The sequence below is a fragment of the Catharus ustulatus genome, chromosome 6 (assembly GCF_009819885.2).
Source record: "Catharus ustulatus isolate bCatUst1 chromosome 6, bCatUst1.pri.v2, whole genome shotgun sequence".
Lineage (NCBI taxonomy): Eukaryota > Metazoa > Chordata > Aves > Passeriformes > Turdidae > Catharus > Catharus ustulatus.
Genome location: NC_046226.1, coordinates 41,060,509 through 41,084,592, shown reverse-complemented (window position 1 = coordinate 41,084,592; position 24,084 = coordinate 41,060,509). Strand labels below are relative to the sequence as shown.

Genomic DNA, 24,084 nt, shown 5'->3' with positions numbered 1-24,084 from the left:
TTTTACACGCGTTATCATGGTGGTGGTTCCACAGTTGCTGATAGGCTCGGTCCTGGCCAGCAGCGAGTCTGGCTCGGATCTGGCTGGCGTTGGCTCTGTCAGACATAGGGGAGGTTTCTGGCAGCCTCTCACAGAAGACACCCCTGCAGCCTCCCCAGTACCCAAACCCTGCCACACAAACCCAACACACCTGACTATTAAACATATAAAGGCAACTGCCGCACATTAAAACCAGGCCACTCCCTCGCAATAAATTATCATGCCGGTGTTTACAGGAAGACATAATAGCTGTTATTTATATTGCACTTACATACTTAATTTTCTTTATAAATAAAAGCTTTATGCCTCCCTTTGAGCCTCCTGTTGAAGCCTTTGACTACAATAGCTACAACTAAACTATTACTCCAAATTAGCCTGGCATTCAGAGTGCATTTGTATTACTCACATGATTTTTATTGGTTTTTTTAATTATTATTTTTCCTCTTGGTTCATTCATCAATCATATTTACAAACCCATTGTTGCATTTACTGCCAGTTGAGTGTTCTCACACATTTCAGCACACAGAAACTGCAAACTAGGGCAGCTCTATTAGGATCTCTAATATTTCTGAGGAGTCTGAAGGTGCTGACAGCTTATGGTCTTTCCAAGGCAAGTGCAAGTGCCTCAAAGTCCATCTATCTGCAATTACTGGAAGGGGTAAAATGACACCGCACGCTTTTCCTCTGAGAAGGAATCATCTTCCCAGAGGTTAGAAATGGGGAACAAAAAACAAACTACTGCTGGAGATCTAATGACAGATACCCATTTGAACTTCTGAATAATCATCTGTGCCACACTGGCTGCTTTTCCAAAGAGAGCTTTTTTTGAACCCGAGTTGATTACCTTCCTTGTTGTTTTGCCAGACAATTTAAATTAAGTGATGCATCAAGACCTAACCCTGAAGTTCTTCCACCCCACAACATTCAGCGAGAGCAGTGGAAGCAGCTCAAGGATGGCAGAAGCAGGCCTCTGTTTTGCTTGGACTGTATACCTTTTCACTTATTGTCATCACTCTGTTCTTCTCTTATTTACACCAACTTTGTACAGTAGACACTTGAGCGGAGAGTTATCAAGAAAGAATTTATTTCTCAGGACTGCAGAAAATGGTGTTTCTCAGGGCTACAGAAAAAGGGAAGTAGTTACAAGAATCCAAGCTGGCACACTGTCACCAGAGCTCTGTTTGCATACAAGTCCATTGTCAACCGAAGGAACTGGAAAATGATGGCTATTTATCCATTCCTCCCTTTACCCCCCGTTGTGCCTCTTTTGGCAAAGCAGCTGAAGAGTTTGCATTGTTTCAAATTTAACGCTTGCAGATGGTTTTATTTAGAATTTGTTTTATTGGTGAGACACGCTTCCTCTGTTTATTAAATTGTGCCTACTTTTGTCATCCGTCATGTTGCCCGCAATTTCTGCTCAGAGCTCGAGGGTAGGGTTTGTTGTTACTGTTGCTGTTGGGTGGGTTACCTTTCGGGGGTGTAATTTGAAATATGATCGAGCTCCGAGCGCTGGGGAAACACCGCGTCTCCTCATTCCCTTTTCCCCGCGAGCAGCCCGAGATTCCGGACGGGCGGGCAGAGGCGCGGGGTGCTGCGGGGGGACAGGCGCCCGCCCCGGGGCAACTCCGCCCCTGGCCGTGGCCGGCGGGGGAGCCCCGGGGCACGGCCGGGCGGGGGTCAGGTCAGGCGGCCGTGGCCCGGAGGCGGGCGGCCCCGAGGGCGCGGGCGGGCGGCCGGGTCCCGCTCCGCGGCGGTGCCGGCCGGCGGCAGGTGGTGGCCGCGGCAGCGCCCGTGGGGCAGCCCGGCGGCTCCGCCGGGACGGGCCCTGGGCCGGCGGCTCCCCCCGCGCGGTGCCCGGGGCCGTGCGGGCGGGTTTTGTCCTGCAGAGCCCCCCCGGGCCCCCGGCCGGCCGCGGGCGCTGATCGCCGGCGGCTCCGCGCGGGACTCGCAGCTCCGGAGCAGGAGGTGGGAACCGCGGGCGCTTTGGGCTTGCTCGGCTGCTTCTGCGTTTGTTTTTTGGTGGCTTTTTCCCCCCTTGCTGTATGCGGCTTTTGGGGTTTGTTTTTTATTTTTTTTCCTTCCTCCTTTCCCACCGCGGGTATTTGGAAGGAAAGCGGGAATGCCGCGGCGCCGGGAGAGCCTCGGCGGGCCGGGCCGGGCCGGGCGGGCCGGCGGCGCCTCCCCCCGGTTCGGGGGGTCCCCGGGCTCGGCCCCCGAACGCCCCTCTCTTCCGTTCTCCATGTCATTTCCTGTGCTAATAAGATGGTGGTCACGGCCGGGAGGGAGGGAGCCGCCGCTGCCGCCTCCGCCGAGCCCGGCCCGGCCCCGGGACCCGTCCTCGCCTGGGACTAGCCAGCGGGGCCGGCGGGGTGGGAGGGCGCAGCCAGCCGGGCTCCCCCCGCCCCTCCCGGGCGGAGCGGGCCCCCCGACGCCGAGGCGGGCTCCCCGCGCCCGCAGTGCCGAGGTGAGTCAGCCTCGCTGGTAGCCAAGGTGGCCACGAAAATGGCTGCGGAGCGCGGGGGGGAAACCCGTCCCAGCCCGGGGGGGAGGTCCGGCCGAGGGGTGCCCGCGGCGGGCGGGGCGGCGGCGAAGACCCGCGGGCACAGGCATCGCACCCCCCCCTTTCCCCGCCCGCCCCGCTTTTCCCCCCTCGGGGCGGGCTGCGCGGGGCCCGGCCCGGCCCCGCCGCTCCCGCCGCGCCGCTCCCGCCCGCGCCGCGGCTGCGCCCGCTCGGCCCCCCCGCCCCGCCCGCGCCCACAGCGGGGCCGCGACTGACGCGGCCGGCGGCCAATCAGCGGCGGGGGCGGGCGGGCGCGCGCCACATTGGAACGCGGGGGCGGGGCCGCGCGGGGCGCTCCGGGGCCACCGGCACCGACACCGGCACCCCGCGGGACACGGGCACCCCTGCACAGCGCCAGGCAGAGCTGCCCTTGCGCCGCTCAGCCGGGATGCTCTCTTAACTCGCGCAGTAAAACCCCAGATGCACATTCTTGGGTCTTCTTCCCTCTGTGGGTTAGGGTTTGGGTTTTTTTTCCCTAAGTTACAAAATTTCTCAAGTTTGTTTTCAAATGGTCCTAAATCGCTTATATTTCAGAGAGAAATGGAAGATCCCTCCAGAGTCCCTTTTCAAGTCCCTGAACGAAAAAACAAAACAAAACAAAAAAACTGGCCTGTGGGCAAAACTGTTGGCTCGATGTTGCTTCCTCTTTTTCCTGTGGTTAATGCCTCTCATTGCTGGGAGAACTGGCAGAACCAGCCTAAAAAATACCGTCCTAACTGCAAGATAGGATTGTTTTCCAGCAGTGCAGGTGTGTGCAGCAGTTTGTTGAGCAGCAAGGGAGCCCCGGCCCAAAATATCCAGCAGCCCCTTGGGTCTGGTCCTGCCAGCAGGGTTTAACTCCCTGTGAGACTGGCGGAGCACAAACTCACTGCCTGGGCTGGGCTTCATGTCCCATAAGTTTCCGTTTGTCTAATGACCAAGATTATTAGCAGGGAAAGTGGAAAGGGAAATGAGTCTCCGGACTTTCTAATGAATTGTGTATAAACCCCACAACAGACAAGCATACCTCATAAGGGTGGTGTGCTTTGGCTTTTCAAGTGCAAACTGCAGTCAGAAACAAAAATACTGAGGTGATGGATGTTTGCTTCTTGCAAGGGGTGCTTTTGGACCAAAGGTGCTCCTGCTCTAGAAGAAATAGTTTAGCACAGGGCTGGGTTCCATGGAGCTCTTGAAATACATGCAACCTGCAAAGAGTTCCAATGTTGGTGTGGCCAAGGGCTGCATTAGCAAAGTAGGAGTTGGCTGCTGGAACCACTTGCCAGTGGGGATTTGAGGTAGCCATGAGAGATGCCGAAGTTTGGCTCTTGGCTAAATGCTGAATTGAGTGATCTCACTGCAGCATGGATTATCAGGACCAGGACAAGTCGTTGTTCCCTTCTGCCCAGGAGTTGTGTCCAAGGCTGCTGCTCCTTCCAGCTGTTTGTGGAGCATGAAGGAGGTCCTGAGCCTCCTGTCTTAGTGGTGGCCTTGGTGCAGAGCTCTCTGGGTTTGGGATACTGGCCTGTTGTTCCTCTAGCATCTTTGTGGACCATGCATGAAGCATGGTGTTTTCTGGTGCAGTTTATGGGGATTCTCACTGTGAGCCATGTTGGTCACTGATAGCAATTACGTACTTGCACTTTTTTAATAAGTAAAGGGGAAGAGCATTGTAAGGGCAATATCTAATTTTAAGTGATGATGGCAAAAGCAAGGACTTCCTTAAAACCTGTTTTTTGTGAACTGAAGCAAGGTCCATCTTACTGGGATGGGGGCAGCTTATTGCTTGTATTCCTTTCTGGAAAGTGATGGAACTGCTTGAAATTGCTAGGAGCAGTGTAAAGGTTGTGAACACTGCAGGAGGGCTCCTGCATTGCTGCAGGCTGTTCTTTGTGGATACAGGCATTGTGGTGAGTGGAAGTTGCCACTCTGAGTCAGGAATCAAAGTGTGTATATTAATGAGAAATACAGCAAGCCCAGGCAAGAGAGGTCTTTGGTCTTTTTATAGAGAGTACTTTATCCTTCTGTTATTTTTAATACTCTTTTCATAATTTTTTCTCATGCTGGTTAATTCCCAAGTGGAGTTGTAGGGTTTTAAGTTGTTATTTTTTTCCCATGTCCATTTATGCAAGAGAAGTATATGCTTTTGCCTAGTTCTTTATTCTTAAAGTTGCTGTTAGCACAGCCTGTCTCTTGCTGGTTTATCTGTAAGTGCTACTAAACCACTTGCAGAGCTCTTGAAATACGCCCTAATATTTGTGACATTTTGGTGTAGCATATTTAAAATCGTTGTTGCCGACCCTGTGGATACAAAAATTTGCACAGAGAAACTAGATGTAGTCCCAAAGACCAAATGGTTTGGGTTTGTTTTTTGTTTGATAATTGAATAGTTATGCTATAGGTTAACTTGGGGACTTTCATAACAAAGAAGTAAGCTGTTAAAACTTGATCTGAAGGTACAAGACTGGGGTACCAGTGAGAGTTAATGTTTTTTGTTTCCAGTGGAATGAGTGCAGGTAGGAGCTTCTCATGCCTCCTCTACACTGGGAATATGTGTATCTGAGATGTGTGATTTTCCTAAGTTAAACCAAAACAAGCAAATATCGCTTTTAATTTTCAGTTTGCATTGCAGCTTTCTGGCATTTTAAGAAATCTGGAGTCAGCTGGATGTGCATCAGGGTTTGCTTGATGCACCTTCCTGCATCAGTGCTGAGCTGATTTGTTCTCTCACCTGAGCACAGACCCCGCAGACCCTGGGGCTGAGCGCTGCTCGAGGACAGGCATAGCTGGTGAAGGGGAGTCAGCCTGTGCAGTACCAACTGGCATTGGGCAAGTGGCAGAATTCCTACTGGCCTGCAGCTGTGCAGCCCTGCTGTGGCATGCTGGCTTTGCTGCTTCACTTTTCACCCCCTGTCATGCTCCTGGCGTTTCTCATTGTACAGTGCTCCTGCCTGAGGCTCTTGTAGTGGGTGAAGTTTCTTGGACCAGGGCTGCAGACAGTTTTAGTGCCTCCTCTTGCATTGATCCCTCTGCAGTAGTGGAGTAAAGAAGGCTTTAATTTCACAGGGTTTTCTTCTCCCTATGACCTCTTCTCTGCTACCCAAAGGTGTTTTTAAGTAAAGCCTCTAGAGAAATGTTCCTTCTAAAGCTACATAGTAAAATGTGGCTTTTCAGGAATTCTTGCTGGTTAAACTTGTCTGAGCAAGTGGATTCCAGTAGCAAGTCCAACCACTCCGAGAAAAGCAGAGGACAGGGTGAGAGGTTCGTGTCGCCCTGTATGGCATCTTTGGAAAGAAGATGAGAGAAAAGTGTTTTGGAAAGGGAAGAATTTTGCAGGTACAGGAGGCTAAAGAACAATGGAAAACAGAGCTGTCTGTGGCATCTTTGAAAGGTGGATGGAGAAGAAACCTGGTGAGGAGGGCAACACAATTATTCCATGTTAGAGAAGTTTTTCTTTATAATGTCCACCACATGAGGGACAATACTAGTTGAAAAGACTAGGAGAATTGAGAGCAAAAAAGCAGAAATGGAGGAGAAAAATTTTGACTTGGCAACTAGAATCACATTTTCCATGGGATGTTTTAGAAGTCTGGTCACTGTCCTCAGCACGTAGGCTTTGAAGTTCAGCTAGAAGTGAAGGTGGTAGTAGCACAGGCATTTTTCCAGCTTCCATCCCGAGCTCTTCACATAAGTGCAAGAACATATGTTTCTGTAGAGACAGTCAAACAATTAAAGATACTGTTACTTAAAGCTTTACTGTTGCATTTCGTGGTCATCACTCCATTTGTGGGGGCAGGATAGCTTGTATCCTTCGGAGCTGCTGCTGAGAAGGCACTTCTCTGCCAGGCTGGGAGGCAGTACTCTGGCAGTACTGGGGCTCAGAACAGTTGCTCTGCAGTCAGAAGGTAAAAGCATTATAGACACGATGCAAGGTTTAAGCTGCAGGAGCTGGCAGCCTGCAGCAGTCAGTCAGTAATGCGTGCTGCAGAACTGTTTCAGTGCAGTCCCTGCTCGTGGACCGCCGTCGGTAAGGGGCCCATCAGAAGGGTCTGTCATAAGCCAAGTTGTCCAATTTGAGCATGCTCTGATAAATGGCTTCCTTTCTCTGCCCCCTTTCTTCTCCCTTCCTTAGGCTTTGGCTTTTCAGCGAGCCTAGTTTTGCTTCGCCTGTAGTGACTTGTCCCAGAGGAGGGGCTGCTGTTCTTGGCATCAAGCCCTGCTGGGGCTGCCACTCCCAGCGCTCACCTTGCTGCCTGTGCTGCTGTCAGCTGGGGCTGGCTTCTGCCCGTGGAAACCTGGCTGTGGGTAGGGGGGGAGACGCATAAGGACGGAGTGGTAACAGTTCATGGGAGGTGATGTGGGGGATTATCTCACGTGGCAGCTCTAGGGTTGCTGTAATTAGCTTCCCTGAGAGCCAGCAGCGCTCCTGCCCTGCGCAGCGGGGAGCTGAGCCACTGAGCATCCTGTGCTGGTCCCCAGGCCAGGTCATCTCTGTGGGCTGCAGGGCACTGCCTCCAGGCTCCTGACCAGGGATCAGGGCATCTGGGGCACACAGCTCCCATGGTCCTCCACTAACACCCTTTTGGAGTGTTGAAGGCTGTTAGTTAGAGCTGATATTGGTTAGGGCCATCAGTCATTTGCAGGCTGATTATGAATATTTTACAATGCATTCATTTTTTTGTACAATGAAGCTTTATTTCAAAAATCTATCCTATAAACTGCATCATAATAGACTGGGTGGAGTTAAATGTGGTCCTTCAACTACAGGATCAAAACTAAGTGTTTGCAGCATCTTCCTTGAAAGACATCCTAAGTTTGACCTAGTATGTTCTTCTTTACACTTTTCATTTGTACAAACCTTCACTTCCTCATGTCTGTGTATATTAAGGGGATTTGCTGTTGTTTGAGTTTTTAAATTTCTTTTCTTCTGATGCTTTATGTGGTCTGCTGCTTTCTTTGACTCAGAGACTCCTTGCTTGGAAACGCTAATGAGAATGCTAAATACGCCACAGTTTGCAGAGTCCAGTCCTTTTATCAATGCAGGGGAAATTAATGAAAACACTTGGAAACTGACTGACGGGAAAATCAATACTGATGACACAGAAGCAATAAAATATGTTCTATAGTTGTCATGTTTCACACCTAGGCTTGCCAATTATCTTTTCCAAGATCAAATTAGTTGAATCGGCTTTTGAAGACTAGAAGCTTTTAAATTACTAATTTTCTCTTCCCTTTGTGATTGTAAAGACAACATTATTATGTATGGTATGTTTGTAAGTCACTTTTTCTCTTGAAAATTCTGACTCAGGTAGTCAAGGGCTGCTGTGTAGGTGTAGGGGTGCCTGATCCCCAGTGCAAAGTCCCACCAACCTATGCTGCATTGCTGTTGCAAAGGTGGCACCCCCAGAAGAGCAGATCTACTGATTGCATCTCCTGGATATGCTGAGACAGATGCTAATGTGTCCTTTCTAGCTGTTACGGAGTTAACTGGTGATTGGCTGGGTGGATTTTTAACCTCATTCCTAGTCAGGTGTTGAGATGTTGCTTTTTAATTCTTCTAGGATAGTTGGTGAATGTTTGTCGTCCCTTAGTGACTTGCACATGTGAAATCATTCTGTCATGCTCCCTCTGCTTTTTGGACTGGAATTGAATGAATTCTTGGGCTCTTCCCATGCTAATTCTGCTAATCAGTGTTTTATAAATATCCATAGTGTAAAGGACCAGGTATTTATGTGCAACCCAGTATCTTTATGTAGAGTAGAAGATGCACTTAAGGTTGCACGTATAGACCAGAATCGCTTGGCCTCTGCTAGAAATTTTTTTCTAGTTAGCTGTGTTAGGATATACAGGGTCTGAATACCCTTCTCTCTGTATGGAAGGGAATGTGCAGATCAAATTGTGGCGGTGGTGAATTCAGCACACGGATATCTGGTTTCTTGGCAGATCTGACACTGGGAGTATCTGGACTGCTGCCTGCCCCAAGGAAAAGGGGGTCGGTGTGACCCATGCTCAACCACTACTCATCCAAGCCGTGTAACATGAATCCCTAACCTGTAGACAGATTTACCAGCTCTGAATAATGTCTGTTGTGCTGTGAGATCTTATCTTCCTAATGGCCTGCAAGAGGGTACAAATGAGGAGAAATAAATACTGCTCTTGCTTTTGCTTCCTCTGCATTTTGTGGAACAGTTGATGTGTTCTCGTTTTGCCTGCTGTGTTTGTTAGTGCTTTTAAAGGACTGAGCTAGTTTGTCAGAATTTCGGGAACAAGTGAAAGTAAGATCTGCTCCTACCTTCTCATTTTCTCCTACATACTCTTTCCCTTTTTGCTGAACAAGTAAAAAGAAAGGAGCTGCGTGCTGTGTCCTGAAGTCCAAGCTGAGTGAAACCACTGTAACAAGCATAGAGGAACTGTCCTGTAACATCCTTCCACAGGAACGGGCACCAACCAGATAAATGGTGCCAAAGCAGGATTTTAGCTTTATTTTACATCTGTACTCATAAGTTCCAATGGAATGGGGATTCCCCTGCACCTGAAACTGCCTGCCTAGAATTGTTGGTGCTCCAGAGGCTTTACAATTTTACGTTTGAGTCTTGAAACTTTTGAATTGAGTGGTGGGAGGGGGCATTGTTCAATAATCTCGTGGAAGTCCAGAGGTCTCTTGGAGGAGTGGAAGTTTCTCATTGACCTTTGGGATAAAGAGCCTTGGGTTGTGATTTGTAAGTAATACAGTCTACTGAAAAAACTTTCTGTCATGTGACTGTATCAAGAGTGGAATCGTGTTTTGTGATTCCTGATGGAATTTAGCAGCAGTCTTACAACAAATCACTTGTGTGTGTAAAGGCAGACCAGCGCTTGGTCGTTGCTGTTGAGTGTGTTGTTGGTTTTGTGCAGGAAAAAGGAGCTCTGGCAAAATGCCCTGAGTTTTCTGAGTTGCTGAGGCAGTTTAATTTTAATGCATAGCTTGGCCATGGCTGACAGATGTGTGTGCAAGCCTGTCCATTCATTTGGTCTTTTGACACCACTAAACATTCACCAGTGGAAGAAGAAGACAGCACACTGCAGGTAATCTTCCTTTTTGAAAGAAAGGAAAAGCTGGAACTTCTGGAAGCATGTTGAGTGAAAGGCCGTCTTGTTAGAAGGTGGATGTGCTTTCAGAGGGGCTAATTTTGACACTAAGGAAATACATGTAGAGCTGATTGCTGGCCAGGTGCCAGTGACTGAAGGGCACTGGAGGCTGAAATGCCAGGTAGTGCTGGCACTCCAGCCCGTGACGGTTGGGTTGCATGAATTATCTCTCTGCCTTCCAGCTAATTTTATCCTGTTGATTTTTCATGAATCATTTCCCATCTCTGTGGGTTAGAAATTAAAGTGGAAGTTTGCTAGCCAGAATAGCCACATCTGCTATTTAGAAACTAATGTCTGGGGTTTGCTTCCTGCCCACCCCTACGCCTTCCCTTCCCTTTCCCTTTTCACCTCCATCATTATTGAAATACATGAATCACTAGTGTTGCTCACCCACAAAAATTTTTAGGCTGACCAGCCCTGCACAGGTGCAGGGGTCTTCTGGGTGCATGTGACCTCACTGTGGGCAATGGGGGTGGCGGGCAGATGCTCAGTGCTGTGTAGCAGGGTCCCAGGTGCACAGTGATGCGGGCAGGACCTGACCAGGGCATCTTGAATTTCCTGCACATGCTTTATAAAACATTAAAGGCACTCCAGTGTCTTTTCCCTCTCCCAACACAGCAGAAGAGCAGGAGTGTGATGGTGGCCCAACCTGTCGTGTGCCTACCAAACACTTCCTCTCTTCAGCTTTTTGTCTGTCCATGAATGAGAGTAAAAGGTCGTTTAGGCAGTAAATTCACATCTCTACTTCCTTTTGTTGAGCTGTGTGCCCTTGAGTGCCATTGTGGCTGACAGCTGGGCCAGCAGCAAGGGAAGGAAAAGTTCATTATCCAGAAGTTTAGCACTATGCAAGTCGGGATCCAGGGACCCACATGGGAGTTGAGTAGCGTGTGGTCCTGTCAGTGAGCAGTTTTGCTGGCAGCTGTGCAAAGGAAAAAAGCACATTCCCTTGAAATATAGTGAGTGCTGGGTGAATGAGAGGAGGTCTCTAGCTTGCTCATGTTCACTTTTAATCACTCTTGGTGGATCACAGCAAATGCAGGAGATTGAATGAGTGATTGTGTTGGGACAGTTTTGAGAATGGCCAAGTGGATGGCCCAGGAAAATATAAGCTGGGTAGCATGACACCAGTGCTGGGTAAATATAAAGTTATCCATGCCTGAAAATTGGTGTAATGGAAAGTATTTTGTACTTCTTAAAAAGGTCTGGTCTTGTTCTTTGAGGAGCTTACTCTTTCTTTAAAGAGATATCTCTAGATGTGATATATATTTACATATAAAAGGCAGCTAACCAGTGTGTGAGAACCCAATTAATATCCAATGCCAGAGAATATCAATAAAATATATGTGGCTTAGGAAGTGAAGGTAGTGATTGATAGAACCAGCACTCCATAAATAAACTTAAGTGGCAGTATAAACAGTAAGGAGGATGAAGGATACTCTGAGCTAAAGGACAGTACTAGCACACTAATAAATCAACTGTTTGAGGATTAACTTTATGATGAACATAGAAAATATCTTTTCAGCATCGAAAGATCACGGTTCTGGCATTGCCACCTTAGACGAAGGGAGCAAATAATCCAGCTATTTTAAGCTAGAGCTTGATCATTTTACAGAAGAGTCTCTGCAACATGATATGTGGAGGCTGTGTTTTCAAAGTAGATTTGACCCTTCTGTTCAGATAAGGGGAAGGGGGAAGCCAGTTCTGCCTGACTCTTACTCAGTGATGCAGAAGAAGACATGAGTCATCACTGGCAAAATGTGTAGGTGAAACATGTTTGGTGAATTGCAGCTGTTGATAGGGGCAGGACAGTGTAATGCAGTTTGTTTGGTAAATGAGGTTATCGAAACCGAATCGTTTTCACGCAGACAAGTGGAGATTTATGAACCTGGAAAGGCATGTCCTGAACGTGATCTGTGAAGGGAGGGAGGCTGTGTCCTGAGCCATGTGGGAACATGGGGGTCAGAATGGGCAGGCGGCTCTGGGGAGCTTTCTGTGCCAGGTCCTAGCTGGAAAAGACAACCACGATTTTGGATACAAACAGGGTGGGAACGAATCAGGGTGAGGAGGTCATTTTGTGTCTGTAAACCTTACATTTACTTCAGACCCAACCTTACATCAGTGTGGCTTTCTAGTGCCAGCATCTTGAAGTAATACAGAGAAAATTGGAAGAGTTACACAGAACAATGATACAAATTGTTGGAAAGCTGAGAAGATATTGCATGGGTACATATCCAAGACTCTGCTATGTATGTGGTTTTATTCAGTGCTTATCACTATTCCTATCCAAACACCTTTCAGTAGTGCCTTAAGGAAGAAGGCTTACAGCTGCCACTTAGTTGTACTCTTATTCTGTCCTTAGGGAGAAAAATGGTGAAATAACATCTAGTTTTAGTACTGGGGTTTTGTGTCTGTTTGTTTTAACTTTATAAATGTAGGTATATATTTATGTTGAAGCCAAAGGCAAAGAAGTACAACTGGCAGTTCTGACCAAAGATGGTGAGGTTTATTGCAGCCATTAACCTGGGAAGCAATTCTTTCCAGTTGCTCAATGTGCCAGCATGCTGGGTATTTCAGCCTTTCCCACCAGATTCCAGGACCCTTTGAAAGAACTGTTGCCTGGTGCCCAGAACTAAAAAGAATCACATATGACTTGTCTGTGATGGGGATTAACAACTGAAATGAACTCATGAAATGTTGGCTTCTCTTCTGCTTGCTAGTCTCAGATGGAGGTTTTGTCCTTTTTGTAGGCTAAAAGGAAAGGAGTGAAACGTACAGGGTGTCAGTCAGATTGTCCTAATTCTCATTTCTGCCCTTAAACTGTGAATCTGTGAGATCAATGTAGGGAACTGATTACAGGAAAAATGAGACGTTTCCATATATTTTAAAAATGCAAGTCACTTATGTATTATTTCAGCTGCAGTAAGTATCTGCCTTGGTTCTGTGGCATGTTGCATTGTTTCAGAGGCTTTTAGACTGCATGGAAACGTTTCATTGTCAGCATCCTGCTTGTTTGAGTCCTTACTCAACACAACATGAGAAGTTGGATCAAGTAATAGCTTCTTTGCATAGGCTGTGCTGATCCATGGCAGTGCCTGGACCAGTACATGGATCCTTTTCCTGCTCTGTCTGAGATCAACAGAGGGCAAGTGCTCTGAGACCACAACACAGAATTTTATAACAAATCTTGTAAAGTTATCAGTATGTTCCATCTTCACTAGAAGCCATCATAAGACAAACTTAAGACTGGTTCAGGGGTTATTTCAGCGGTTTTCTGTCTTCTTCCTCCTCTGAAACGGGTCTGTTATGAAGCAGATCACGGAGGGTTTTGATAACATGTTTTACCAATGAACCATGTAAGAATGATAGTGTGAACTCATCTTGCATCCGTTTGAGACTACAGGAGGAGTTCCAGGTTGGCAAACTGGAATTTCCCTGTTCCCAACTTTTCTGCGGTGAGGATGGCAGTGGGAATTTGATGTTGTGGCACCCCATCCTGTTTGTTATGTCAATTGCTGGTCTTGGGCTAGTTAAAACCACTGGTAACTCTTAGCCCTCTCTGCTGTAAAACAAGTTTAAAACTTGCGGTTTTGAAGCTTGCTCTCCAAGCTTATTCAGAAAGCTGCAGAAAAACTGGTGGTGTTTCCAGATATCTTTCTTGTAGTCCTGACTTCTTCAGTGTTTTCAGAATTTGAAACTCAAACAAAATATTTCATACTTCTGGTGAATTTATGGCTCCTGAGTGTAGTGGGGTATAGTAATTTCACGACTACAAGGCGCACCCTTTTGACTAAAATTTTTCCCCGAACCTGGAAGTGCGCCTTACAGTCCAGTGCGCCTTATCTGATGTACAAAGTTGCAAATTTTGCCGACTCCCGGGGGATGTGCCTTATAGTCTGATGCGCCTTATGGTCGTGAAATTACTGTAATTGACAATGAGTAAAACAAGTCCTAGTCACAGCCCGTGGCTGCTGAAATCCTGCATCGTGCATGACCTATAATTTTCACTAATTAAGTTTGAATTAACTGCTTCAGCTTGTTGCCAGGTGTGCTGGCTGCATTCAGCCTTGCTCTTTGGCCATCAGAGAAGAGCCCTGGCCTTGCAGCAGGCTGGGAGGGAGGTGATGGGGACTTGCCCTGCCAGGACGCTGCTCCACTGCTTCGTGCACAGAAGTGTACTTTGTGGAGAAAGTGCTGTGGCAGCTGTCTAGGCAAAAGCGATTTTCCCAGTGGAGCAGTGGCTTATATCTGACTGGACAGTGGTCCTCCTCTGAGCAAAGTGTCTCTCCCTCTTGCTTTGTGGGATCTTTCCTGTTTCAGAGTTTGTGCTGCATAGCCAGCTGGTACTTCATGAAGTGACCTGAGGTGATTAGCACGGCTGAGGACCTTGGTAAGGCATTCAGCTCAGGGAGAATGGTCAGCCTGGGTCTTCCATGGCTGTATGGGGGCAGCTCAGAGCCTTGAATGCTGTGCTTTATTCCCTGTTCTCAGCTTGTCAGTAGCTAACTGTTCTGAATTACTATTTCTGGTAATAGTATGCAACTGTAGAAAAAGTGTACGAACTCATGTCCATCGTTCACCATTGGCCTGCACTTTAAAATGTGGTACAAGCTATGCAAGATCTGCCTTAAAGGAAGAGGGGATGACCTCCAGAAGGCCAGCAGTGAGAAGCTGAGTGAAGGAACTGTGTGCTGAGGAGGGGATGGATTCCTATATGGCTGTTTCACATGAAAGAATGTCCCAGTCTGGGAAAACTGCCAGTAAAATGTAAAATTAAAACTCTGTTTTGGAGGCTGATCCATGCAGATAAGAGCCTGTGACTGTTAACTAATAACTACGAGAGGGGCAGTGATAAAGGCAGCATACTTGAGGACAGGAATTCACAGGTTCGTTCATGCTTAACCCCATTTGGAGTTTTTTCCTGCATTAGAGATTAACAGCTCAGATATTCTTGTATTTTCTACTTCCCTGAATTTGAGCAATATGGCAAAGCCACTGGAGATCTTAACATGTGTCATGCAGAAACATGACAGGTCCTTGCTTACTTTGTAAAGAAAACAGAAGAGGTTATGTGACTGTGAACCCAGGGATGATCCAGGGATGCCTTTTGGGATTTGTAGCAGTCATGCTGATGTCCTGGATTTGCTGAGGACCACTGTGCACAGCTGCCTTTGCTGTCCAAAGCGCTTGATGTTGTGTGCAAACAGCACCTGGGTCATCACAGCATCTCTCTCACTGAGGGGTTGGCCTTGCTGACGTGCTGCTGGGACATTGCTTAGGCTGTATGCCCACTGACCATTGGGGGGCTAAATGTCCTGGTGGGCACAGGGACATGTGCAGGGGGCTAAGTACCCCCTGGGAATTCCCTCAGCAGTAACCAAGGAGCCTGCTGTGCTTATGCTTATATGGTGCTTGCTTCTCCACATCATCTGAAATCTTCAGAGGCTCTTCGTATTTAGGTGCTAGAGCAAACACAATTATAAAAACTGCCAAGAAAACCCCAAAACAAGGAAGTGGAGGGAGTGAAAACTGCAGAATGTGATCTAGGCTGTTTTAGCTGTGGAATGATAAAGAAGGAGGAGAAATGACAAGAAAAGAGAAACTAATGAGCAGTGAAATTACAAAACATTAAACACCACTTTGAATACATCCAGAAGCTAAAAGAGTGCTAAAAGCACAGTCATCTGCTGAGGTCTGGAATTGGAGAGATGTTATATGTTTCTTTCCTGGAAGAAAAGCTAGAAGGTGGTACTGGTTACAGCAGCAGTGTAATGCTCTCTGTTGTATCCGTAGCATGGGAAATTAGCAAATAGCAGCTACTACAACAGTACATTTTAAAGTTTGCTATTCTGGCTTACTTGCATCCAGAGATTTTAAAAGGCCTGGCTGAGAAGTGCCCTCTGGGCCATAAATGCTAATTTAAAAATAATAATTTTTTAAAAAAAGCATGCATAATGAGTTCAACTTAAAAAAATGTTGTGTGTTACTCATAAGTGAGTAGACCCATTTCAAGTTTAAGTGGGCAAATTAAACTAGGCTACCCACAGTCTGATGTTCACTTCCAGTAAAATAATGTAATAGCTGATATGGATCAGATTGGTCATGATTTAAGGAGATACTGTAATAGTCAGTCTGTACAGGTTTTCTTTTTAATTGTTCTTTTCTAACATAGTATGATTTTCTGGTGTTGCTATAATTTTACTGATAAAGGTAAAAATGTTGGTAAGTCTGTCATTTTTACTGCACTGAAATTGTGCAACAAGTCATGGGAATAAATAGGTGGGATGATTCAGTGTGTCACACATGCACTGTTGGAGTGAGTCCAGAGGAGGCAGGGCTGTGAAGATGATCAGAGGGCTGGAGCACCTCTGCTGTGGAGACAGGCTGAGAGATTTGGGATTGCTCAGCCTGGAGGTGAGAAGGCTCCAGGGAGACCTGATCGCTGCCTTTCAGTACTTGAAGGGAACTTTTAAGAAAGCTGGGGACAGAATTTTTAGCTGGGCCTGTGGCAATAGAACAAGAGGAAATGGCTTTAAACTGAAAGAGGGTAGATTTGGATTAGATATTTTTTAAAAATTCTTTGCTGTGAGGGTGATGTGGCACTGGAACACAGAGAAGGTGTGGCTGCCCCATCCCTGGAAATGTTCAATGGTACCTTGAGCAGCTTGGTCCAGGGATGTTGTCTCTGCAGTGGGTTTGGAGCTAGATGATCTTTAAGGTCCCTTCCAACCCAAGCCACTCTGTGATTCAATGCATAAATGGAGACCTGACTAAATAAGGGGTTACAGTGTGACAACAAAAGGAGCCCCATTGCTGGAAGTGTAGTAGTCTTAGCTGGGAATTTTTGGTTTTTTTGGCTCAGTGCTAATCAAGAGGCAGAAATCAGTCTCTTTTCCCTATTAACAAGTGATAGGATGAGAAGAAATACCTTCAGGTTGCACCAGGGTAAATTCAGATTGAAAACTGCAAAAGACTTCTCAAGCATTAGAACAAATTGCCCAGGGAAATAGTTGAGTCCCTAAGCCCGGGAGGTATTTAAAAGACATGTAGCTATGGCACTTAGGCATATGGTTTAGTAGTGGACTTGGCAATGCTAAGTTCATGGTTGGACTTGATGATTTTAAAGGTCATTTGCAGCCTAAATGATTCCCTTGATTCTAGGGTTGTTGGTGTCCTGGGAAAAAAAGCACAGAGTTAATCTGGATTATGTTTGTGGGCAACATAAAATCTGGGCAAGTCACAAGTAGTGATGAGAGGTGAGTTAGTGGTGAGCTGGGGGTTGTGTGTGTGCTGGGTGAGATGACAAGGAGCTGTGTGGCACTCTTAAAGCAGTCACCTACTCTCAGAGCAGGTGGGAGGGCTGGCAGGATGTGGTGGCCTGGAAGCTGCTGCAGGAGAAAGGGCTCTTACAGCAGCATGGTAGGTCACTGAAAACAGACCCCAGCTGGACACAGTGACCAGAAAGTAAATGCAGCCCTTGGACACAAACTCTGCAATCCTGAGCAGGGGCAGGGAGGGTGTTATCTTGGTGCAAGGTGCTGCTCCTGCCAGTGTGCTGCACAGGAATGTTGCTGATAAGTTGGAGGGAGTTCAGGGAGGACCAGGAGAGGGGAAGGCTGCATAATGTGCTATACAATAAAACACAGCGTCGTGTGAAGTAAATGTGGTGTTTCTTTCTTCTGTTTTTTTTGTTCCCCCTTTGTTTGGAGCTATGCAGTAGTTTAACCAGAGCTGAAGGAAGCACAGTGACCTTCCTTGGCAGGAGGTCAGACTGTGTCATCACAGGGTTTCTCTCACTCTGTAAGAGATGCTATGGGGCAAGAGTGGGAAAGGAAAAGTCATTTTATCTTCAGAAACAAATGTATGCATCACTTACTACTGAGTGACTGGGGGCTATGGGTGTTTTAACTCCAGCTGTCCTGTCTGCCAGGCTTCCAGAACAGGTGGTTGTTCTGATTGAGAGCATCTGCCCCACAGCCAGCACCCACCTTTCCTGTGTCAATGCAGGCCCCATCAGCTCTGTGGCAACATCTATCTCTTCTTGTCTTTTAACATTTTCCCGCTCCCCAAGCTTTCTCCTTTGTCAGCTGCTTTACCACAGACTTTGCAGAAAAGACTTTTTCTTCTCTGAGAAGGGCAGGTAGGCCCTGATTTCAGCACTGGCTGGTGCATGGGTACAGGACTGCAGAGCTTTCCTCTTGCTCCAGAGAGCGCAGACAAGGGACTCAGCCTGCCAAAATAATGAGCCCTTCTTTGGCATTACGATCGCTTTCCTTCTGAATGGCTGTGGTAATGCTGAGAGAAAATGTGTCTTGTTTTGGACATCCTGTAAAGGCTTAAAAGTGCATGTGTTTGCTTGTGTCTAGTTGTACTTACACTGAAGCTTTACTTTCAGACCACTGTATGAGTATTAAATAACACTTCTTGATAAAGGCTTGATAAACGTCCTTCAGGCTGCACATTGGCATGTGAGAAGTTCGATTGGAAAAACGAATCATTTGTCCCCTGGCACGAAGAGGAGCCAGAGAGGTTGGGAATGGAATTCCTTCTTGTGGTAAATAGGGCAGAAATGCACACCAGAATTCCATGGTGTTCAGGCCTGTACAAGCATGTGTGGAATAAGAAAATTCTTGTCTTCAGGGGTTTGTGACATTAGAACATGAATTTAGAAATACCCTGAGACAAATCGTGATGGGGATGGGTTCTTCTACCAGTTTCCCTGACAGAAGTTGTCTGATGAGCTGCAGAGGCCCCTCTGTCAGCACTGCAAGTATGCAGCATAACAGCATGTCATTAGGCAGTGGACATGGAATCAGGGGGTTTGGGGTGAGCAGCTACGTGTGGTACCTGAGAGTAGACAGTTTGGGTGCCTTAGAGGAAGTCTTAAGATGAATGCAAATGAAGAAATGAGCAACACTCTAATTTATTCCTTTTCTCAAGCTGAGATGCTCTTATGCTTAGTGGCCCTTCCAAAAATCTAAATTAAATCCATTCCAAATAATTATCACTTGGCATATCTATATTTTCTCTTCAGCACCACCCCATGACGGGACGGGGAGGGAAGCATTGCTCTGTTTGGTGTCCTTAAACATCATTAAGTGATTGATGATTCTGTGGTTCTGTGAAGTGCCTCCTGGCTCTTGTTGAGCAGAGGGAGAGGCATGTTTACTACGGCAGCCGTGCGTGCCAGAAGGGTGGTGGGGCTCAGCTCTGGCTGCTGCAAAGGAAGATCATGAGCATGATTTGTGCAATCTTGGTGGAGTCCCAAAGGGCGCTTTAGGCATGTACTTGTTAATCAGAGGTGTCCAGAGCACGTGGAAAGCTCTTTCTCTAGTAGTACACAGTACTCTGGTCCCAGATGGACTCTGGCGTATGTAAGGTTTGTAGGTAGATCCTGGTTCAATACCCCAATCTGCATTCCTCTTTCTTGTCCTTCTGCCCCCAAAGACGTGCTCTGAGGTAGTGGTGCTCTCTGTTCCCATAACACATCACAGCCATCACTCTTAAATTCCACGTGCAGTTGGAAATCCCATGTGTGTTTTTAATGGGCTCCATGAGGCATACTTCAGATTCTCCATGCCTCAGGTTGCTCTGTGGTGTCTCACGCTCTTCACCCAACCTGCAGCTGAACTGCTCTTCCCTCCCCAGAGCAGGAAGAGGTTTCCACATGCATGTGTGGGTGCCCTGGTGTGTGATGGCAGCTCTGGTGCTGGAGGGAGCCTGATCTGCTGGCTGCATCCAGCCTGGGGGAGAAGGCTGTGGTTCCTGGGAGAGCAGAGTTGTCATTTTCGGCTACTCATATTTCTGCTCCCTTCTTTCATGCTTTTTCAGAACATGAGTGAGAACTTGAAGGACTGTTTGATCCAGACCCAGGCTTCCCTAGGGGACATGGTGACAATAAAAACAGAGGCCTGCTCTCCACACCAGGACCAGGAGTATGGACAGCCTTGGTATGTCGCCAAGCTTTGGTCTGATGTACTCTAACCCCTTCTCTCCACCTACCTCTCAGCTTGAAAGTGGTTTTGAGGAATATAATTGAGCTGCCTGAAGTTATTAAAACTCTTCCTTGTGAGGTCTACCTTGGGGTGCTTGATGGGGGTGGTCACCTACTCATGTGCACCTAGGCTAGCTGAAGCCATTTTTTGCTGTGGGCTTTAGCCTTAAGAATCTGATATATCAACTTTTGATAGGTTGGGTGGCAAGTTTTGTTATTTCTCTGCTACAGCTGTGAGGCCGAAGGAATTGATCCTGCCCCATTGCTTCAACTTCTCTCTGTGAGCAGTCCCAGTGTCTTGCTAGGTTAACATCATCCTTCTGTTGTTCCCTCCTCAGCTCTGGAAGGCCTGACCCACAGTCCATGGAGATGGAACCCAAGAAACTGAAAGGGAAACGGGATGTAATCATGACCAAGAGTTTTCAGCAAGTGGATTTCTGGTGTAAGTGTCTTGTAAATGAGGGAAGAGCACCACTGCTGCTTGTGTAGATTTTGGTCAGTTTGGGGCAGGAAGCAAGGGGAAAAAAAAGCTGGGGACAAGTTCGCATTCTCACTTGAAAAGACTGGCATGGTTGATAGGGAAATTGTTGAACAAAAGCAGCTTGTCCATGAAGGTGCTAGGCAGAAGTAGGGAGGTAGGAGGAAAGCAAGTTGTAAACATGAAAACACGCATTTCCTGAGAATCTGGAAAACCTAACAACTTGAATTCAGAAGTTGCAAAGGGAGCGTTGAGCAGATGACAACTCTTTCCCTCATATTCTGGAAAGAAAACTGGTGCCATTTATGTTGGCATACTTGCAGATTATCAACTGGTAGACCTGCATCTCTGTCTGGACACAGGACAGGTGTCTGGGATACTGTCTCTCTCCCAAGCACAGAATGAAGGCTATATGATGAGGGTATTTGTTTTTCAGGTATGCTTGTTTTAGCTCCCCTCTGGTTGTGGGGAATCAAACCTTTTGGCTGGAGGACTTGCTGCTAACCAGGGATATACAGAGAGCCCCCATCCTCTGTCTCTGCAAGTGGTGAGGAGCCTTTCCGCGTGTGTGCAGCCATCAGTGGCAAACACATGCAGGGCACCAGGGCTCACACAGGTGCAGGGAAAGGGTGAGCTGGGGCAGAGCCCTTGTTGAGAGCTGTGGCAGAACAAGGGAGCAGCCAGTGAAGCATCCGTGTAGGCTGTTGTCTGGGGAAGGGGCTCAGCTGGGCCAGGGAGCTGTCCTGAGTGCTGTGCGTCCAGTGCACTGTGTGAGCCTGTGCATCATGTGTGCCCTGCCTAACCCCTGTTTCCTTCACATCTGCAGTCTGTGAGTCCTGCCAGGAGTACTTTGTGGATGAGTGTCCAAACCATGGCCCCCCAGTGTTCGTGTCTGACACCCCAGTGCCCGTTGGCATTCCGGACCGGGCAGCGCTGACCATCCCACCTGGAATGGAGGTGGTTAAAGAGCCCAGTGGGGAGAACGACGTGCGCTGTATGAACGAGGTGATCCCCAAAGGTCACATCTTTGGGCCCTATGAGGGGCAGATCTCTAGCCAGGACAGGTCTGCAGGATTCTTCTCGTGGCTGGTGAGTGATAAGTTTCCCCAACTAAGTGACACCTCAGCCATGCAGCTCAGAGCTGGGGGAGTCATGGGCTTGTGGAACCAAACCTTAGCCAATTTCCCCCTTCTCTGAAGGTCTTCTGCTTGCCACATGGGCACTATGTCAGCATCAACCTGCCATATATATAATAGCAGCTGAAGGGTATAGATAGATGATCTAGGGATTGCAGAGCTCTATCATGGATCTCTAGCACTCCCTCCCAGCCTGCCTGAGCAGAGGGCGTGGCTAAAAGGCCAGAAGAGAGATCCAGTCCATCAGGAACTGATCTACATGCAGACTCCAGCACCAAAACTTTTTTCCCCTCATACTACACGACTTGGTTAGCATATGAGATAGAGAGATCACTGGATCAATATGTTAATTATTATGAGAATTGCAGTGTAGGACTTGAGTCTCAGCCCTGTCCCAAAAGGGAAGCTAATATCCCAGGATTGTTAATGATTTTGTCAGCTGCATCCATAGTTACCGATATTTGTACATAGAAAAATGTCTGTCACTCAGCTCAAAGTAGCCTCTACACACTCCAGATCAGCATGCTGTAGTACCAGGGGAGCTGAGATTCACAGCACAGAGTTTCACACCATGACTTAAGGCCAGAACTGAAGCAGTGATTTGAGATTCATAGACCTTCTCCTGCCTGGACCAGCTGGTTGACTGTGCTGCATCCCTTCTCTTGTTCCACAGATCGTTGATAAGAACAACCGCTACAAATCCATAGATGGGACAGATGAAACCAAAGCAAACTGGATGAGGTGAGTCTCGTTCTTTTCTGCCTTCCCTCTTGGGATTCTGTCTTCCAGAGAGAGGCCATCAAATACTCCTTATTGTTTGGTGTGTTGGAAATCCAAACCAAAATGTCACCACCCATTGTGCAAATGCTATGCTTGTACTCTTTCAGTATTTATTGTAATATGAGTATCTTTGATGTCAGATTCAAAGAAAGGGTCTAAAAAAAGACAAGGATATGTATATGGAGGATTGCTATTTTCTGGAATGAGGATAAATGTTAAAGATGATCCTATTTATCCACTCTTACAAGCACTGACAGGTCTCACTCCATTCTTTTACTCATTTTTTAATGTTATGTTCAGATATTTGCAAAATGCTTTGCATTATTCCCAAGGTAACAATTGATTCTCTTTGGGTTTTTGCTTTTGTCCTTACTCATTTGACAGCTACTAGAAGAGGTGGTTTTTTTTGTTTCTTTCTGGGCTTCCTTTGAGTCAGCTGTCCGTGCTGGCTGTCGGTGTGCAGTGCCAGCTGTGCTGTGTGAGGAGCTGGGTGACTGGAGCAGAGCTGGTGCGCGTGCTTGCGCTCCCTCTGCCGGCCCTGTGCCTCAGCAGAGCTGCCGGCAGCACGGCTGGCTCTACTCCGGGAGCTGCAGCACCAAGGGATTGTGCTTGTGTGACCATGGGGCAGTGTTCAAGTACTGGCATATGCATTTATATCTGCAAAACATAGGGCACCGAGGCCTCGTACGTGTGGCGAGTCGCCAGAATGGGGCAGTGCTGCATGGTGAGGCCAGCCCTGCTTCTGCAGGGAGCTTTGGAAGCAGTTATTATCAAGAAGGCATTTCCTGCAGGAGTAAAGCAGTGTGGGATTATCTGGTTTGCTGGCCTGGATGTCCAGGATTTTCAGTTGTCCCTTATTAAGGGAATAAAAAGCATGAAGTACAGGTAAATGCAAGATTAACCTAATTGGTCATGTCTGGTTGCATCACTTTTGACCATTTCAGTCTTCACATGGATAGCAGCTGTTCTGGCATTTATGTTCATAAAGTTCAGCAAAGGATTCAATTTTCTTGTAAGGATTTCAGGTGTTCACTGCAGGATGAGATAAAATACTAGACCAGGCTAGAGTCATCACTTAAAAAAGAAGTAATGGTACAGTGAAGAGATAGGTAGGCAGACATCTATCTAGAAGTAAAGAATGCAAAGTTCAAAAATCTACATAGATCTGGATCTTTATGATCTGCATGACAGTGAAGCTGGGAAAAACACAGTCTTGAAAAGCAAAAATTCTTCTTCCTACTGCCATGAACTTAAGCTTGATATCTGGATTTAAATGGGCACTACTTGAGGTCCTAGCACCAAAGAGGAGAATGTTTTTGCCTAAACTTGTATTTGCCATGGTTCAGTCTCATTACGAGTGTGGTCTGGCCATTGTGTGCAGCCTTGTAAGGCATGGAGGTTATGGCTTTGTGGAAAGGGGATGTTTGTGACCCCTCACGGGAAGGGTGTGTCAAAGGGTCTCTGCAGGCTACACCTGTCTTACTGACCTGTCTGATTTTACTCTTGAAAAGTGCTTATAACCAGTAGTATTATGTAGAGTCTGACTGACAGTTCAAGTGGCAATAGGAGTCCGCAAAAAGCCTTGATTTTTTTTGTTAGCATCTTTTAGACTAAGATGTGCTCAATATTCTGTGCTAGAACATCACCTGACACTGAGATCACACACAGAAACCACACTTGACTTCCAGGACGCTGTAGACAGCGCTCTTTTTGTTTTTCAGATGGTGCTCTTTGCTATCACTCACAGATGGAGTGCTTTGCAAAGCAGATCTACTCACCTTCTGGGTAGGTGGGTATGGCATGGGGAGGGCAGCTTGGGCTGACTCCTCTCTCTTCTTGTAGATCTGGCTATTGTTTTTGTTGTTTGAATACCACATCTGAGTCCATGTTCATGTTGCCTGAGGACACTATGTACACTGCAGCACTTGCTAGTTTAATTTCAAGTGCCTGTTTACCCAAGGCAGTGGATGACAGGGAGGAAGGAGTAACAAGTGCA

General features: G+C 47.1%; 1 protein-coding gene across 5 annotated transcripts in view; it reads left to right on the top strand.

Moving 5' to 3' along the window:
* The first annotated feature begins 1,932 nt into the window (after nt 1-1,932).
* The window catches only part of PRDM11 (PR/SET domain 11), a 48,011-nt gene continuing 25,859 nt past the window's right edge, over nt 1,933-24,084 (top strand). For 4 of the 5 annotated variants that reach the window (XM_033061536.2, XM_033061537.1, XM_033061535.1 and 1 more), the window contains exons 1-5: nt 2,445-2,503; nt 19,532-19,650; nt 20,033-20,136; nt 20,999-21,261; nt 21,982-22,049. In XM_033061536.2, coding sequence (XP_032917427.1) covers nt 19,535-19,650; nt 20,033-20,136; nt 20,999-21,261; nt 21,982-22,049 — 551 coding nt within the window. In that variant the 5' untranslated portion in view covers nt 2,445-2,503; nt 19,532-19,534. Of the gene's footprint in view, nt 2,005-2,444; nt 2,504-19,531; nt 19,651-20,032; nt 20,137-20,998; nt 21,262-21,981; nt 22,050-24,084 lie in introns of those variants that run through there. The other variant, XM_033061534.1, reaches the window with a different exon arrangement.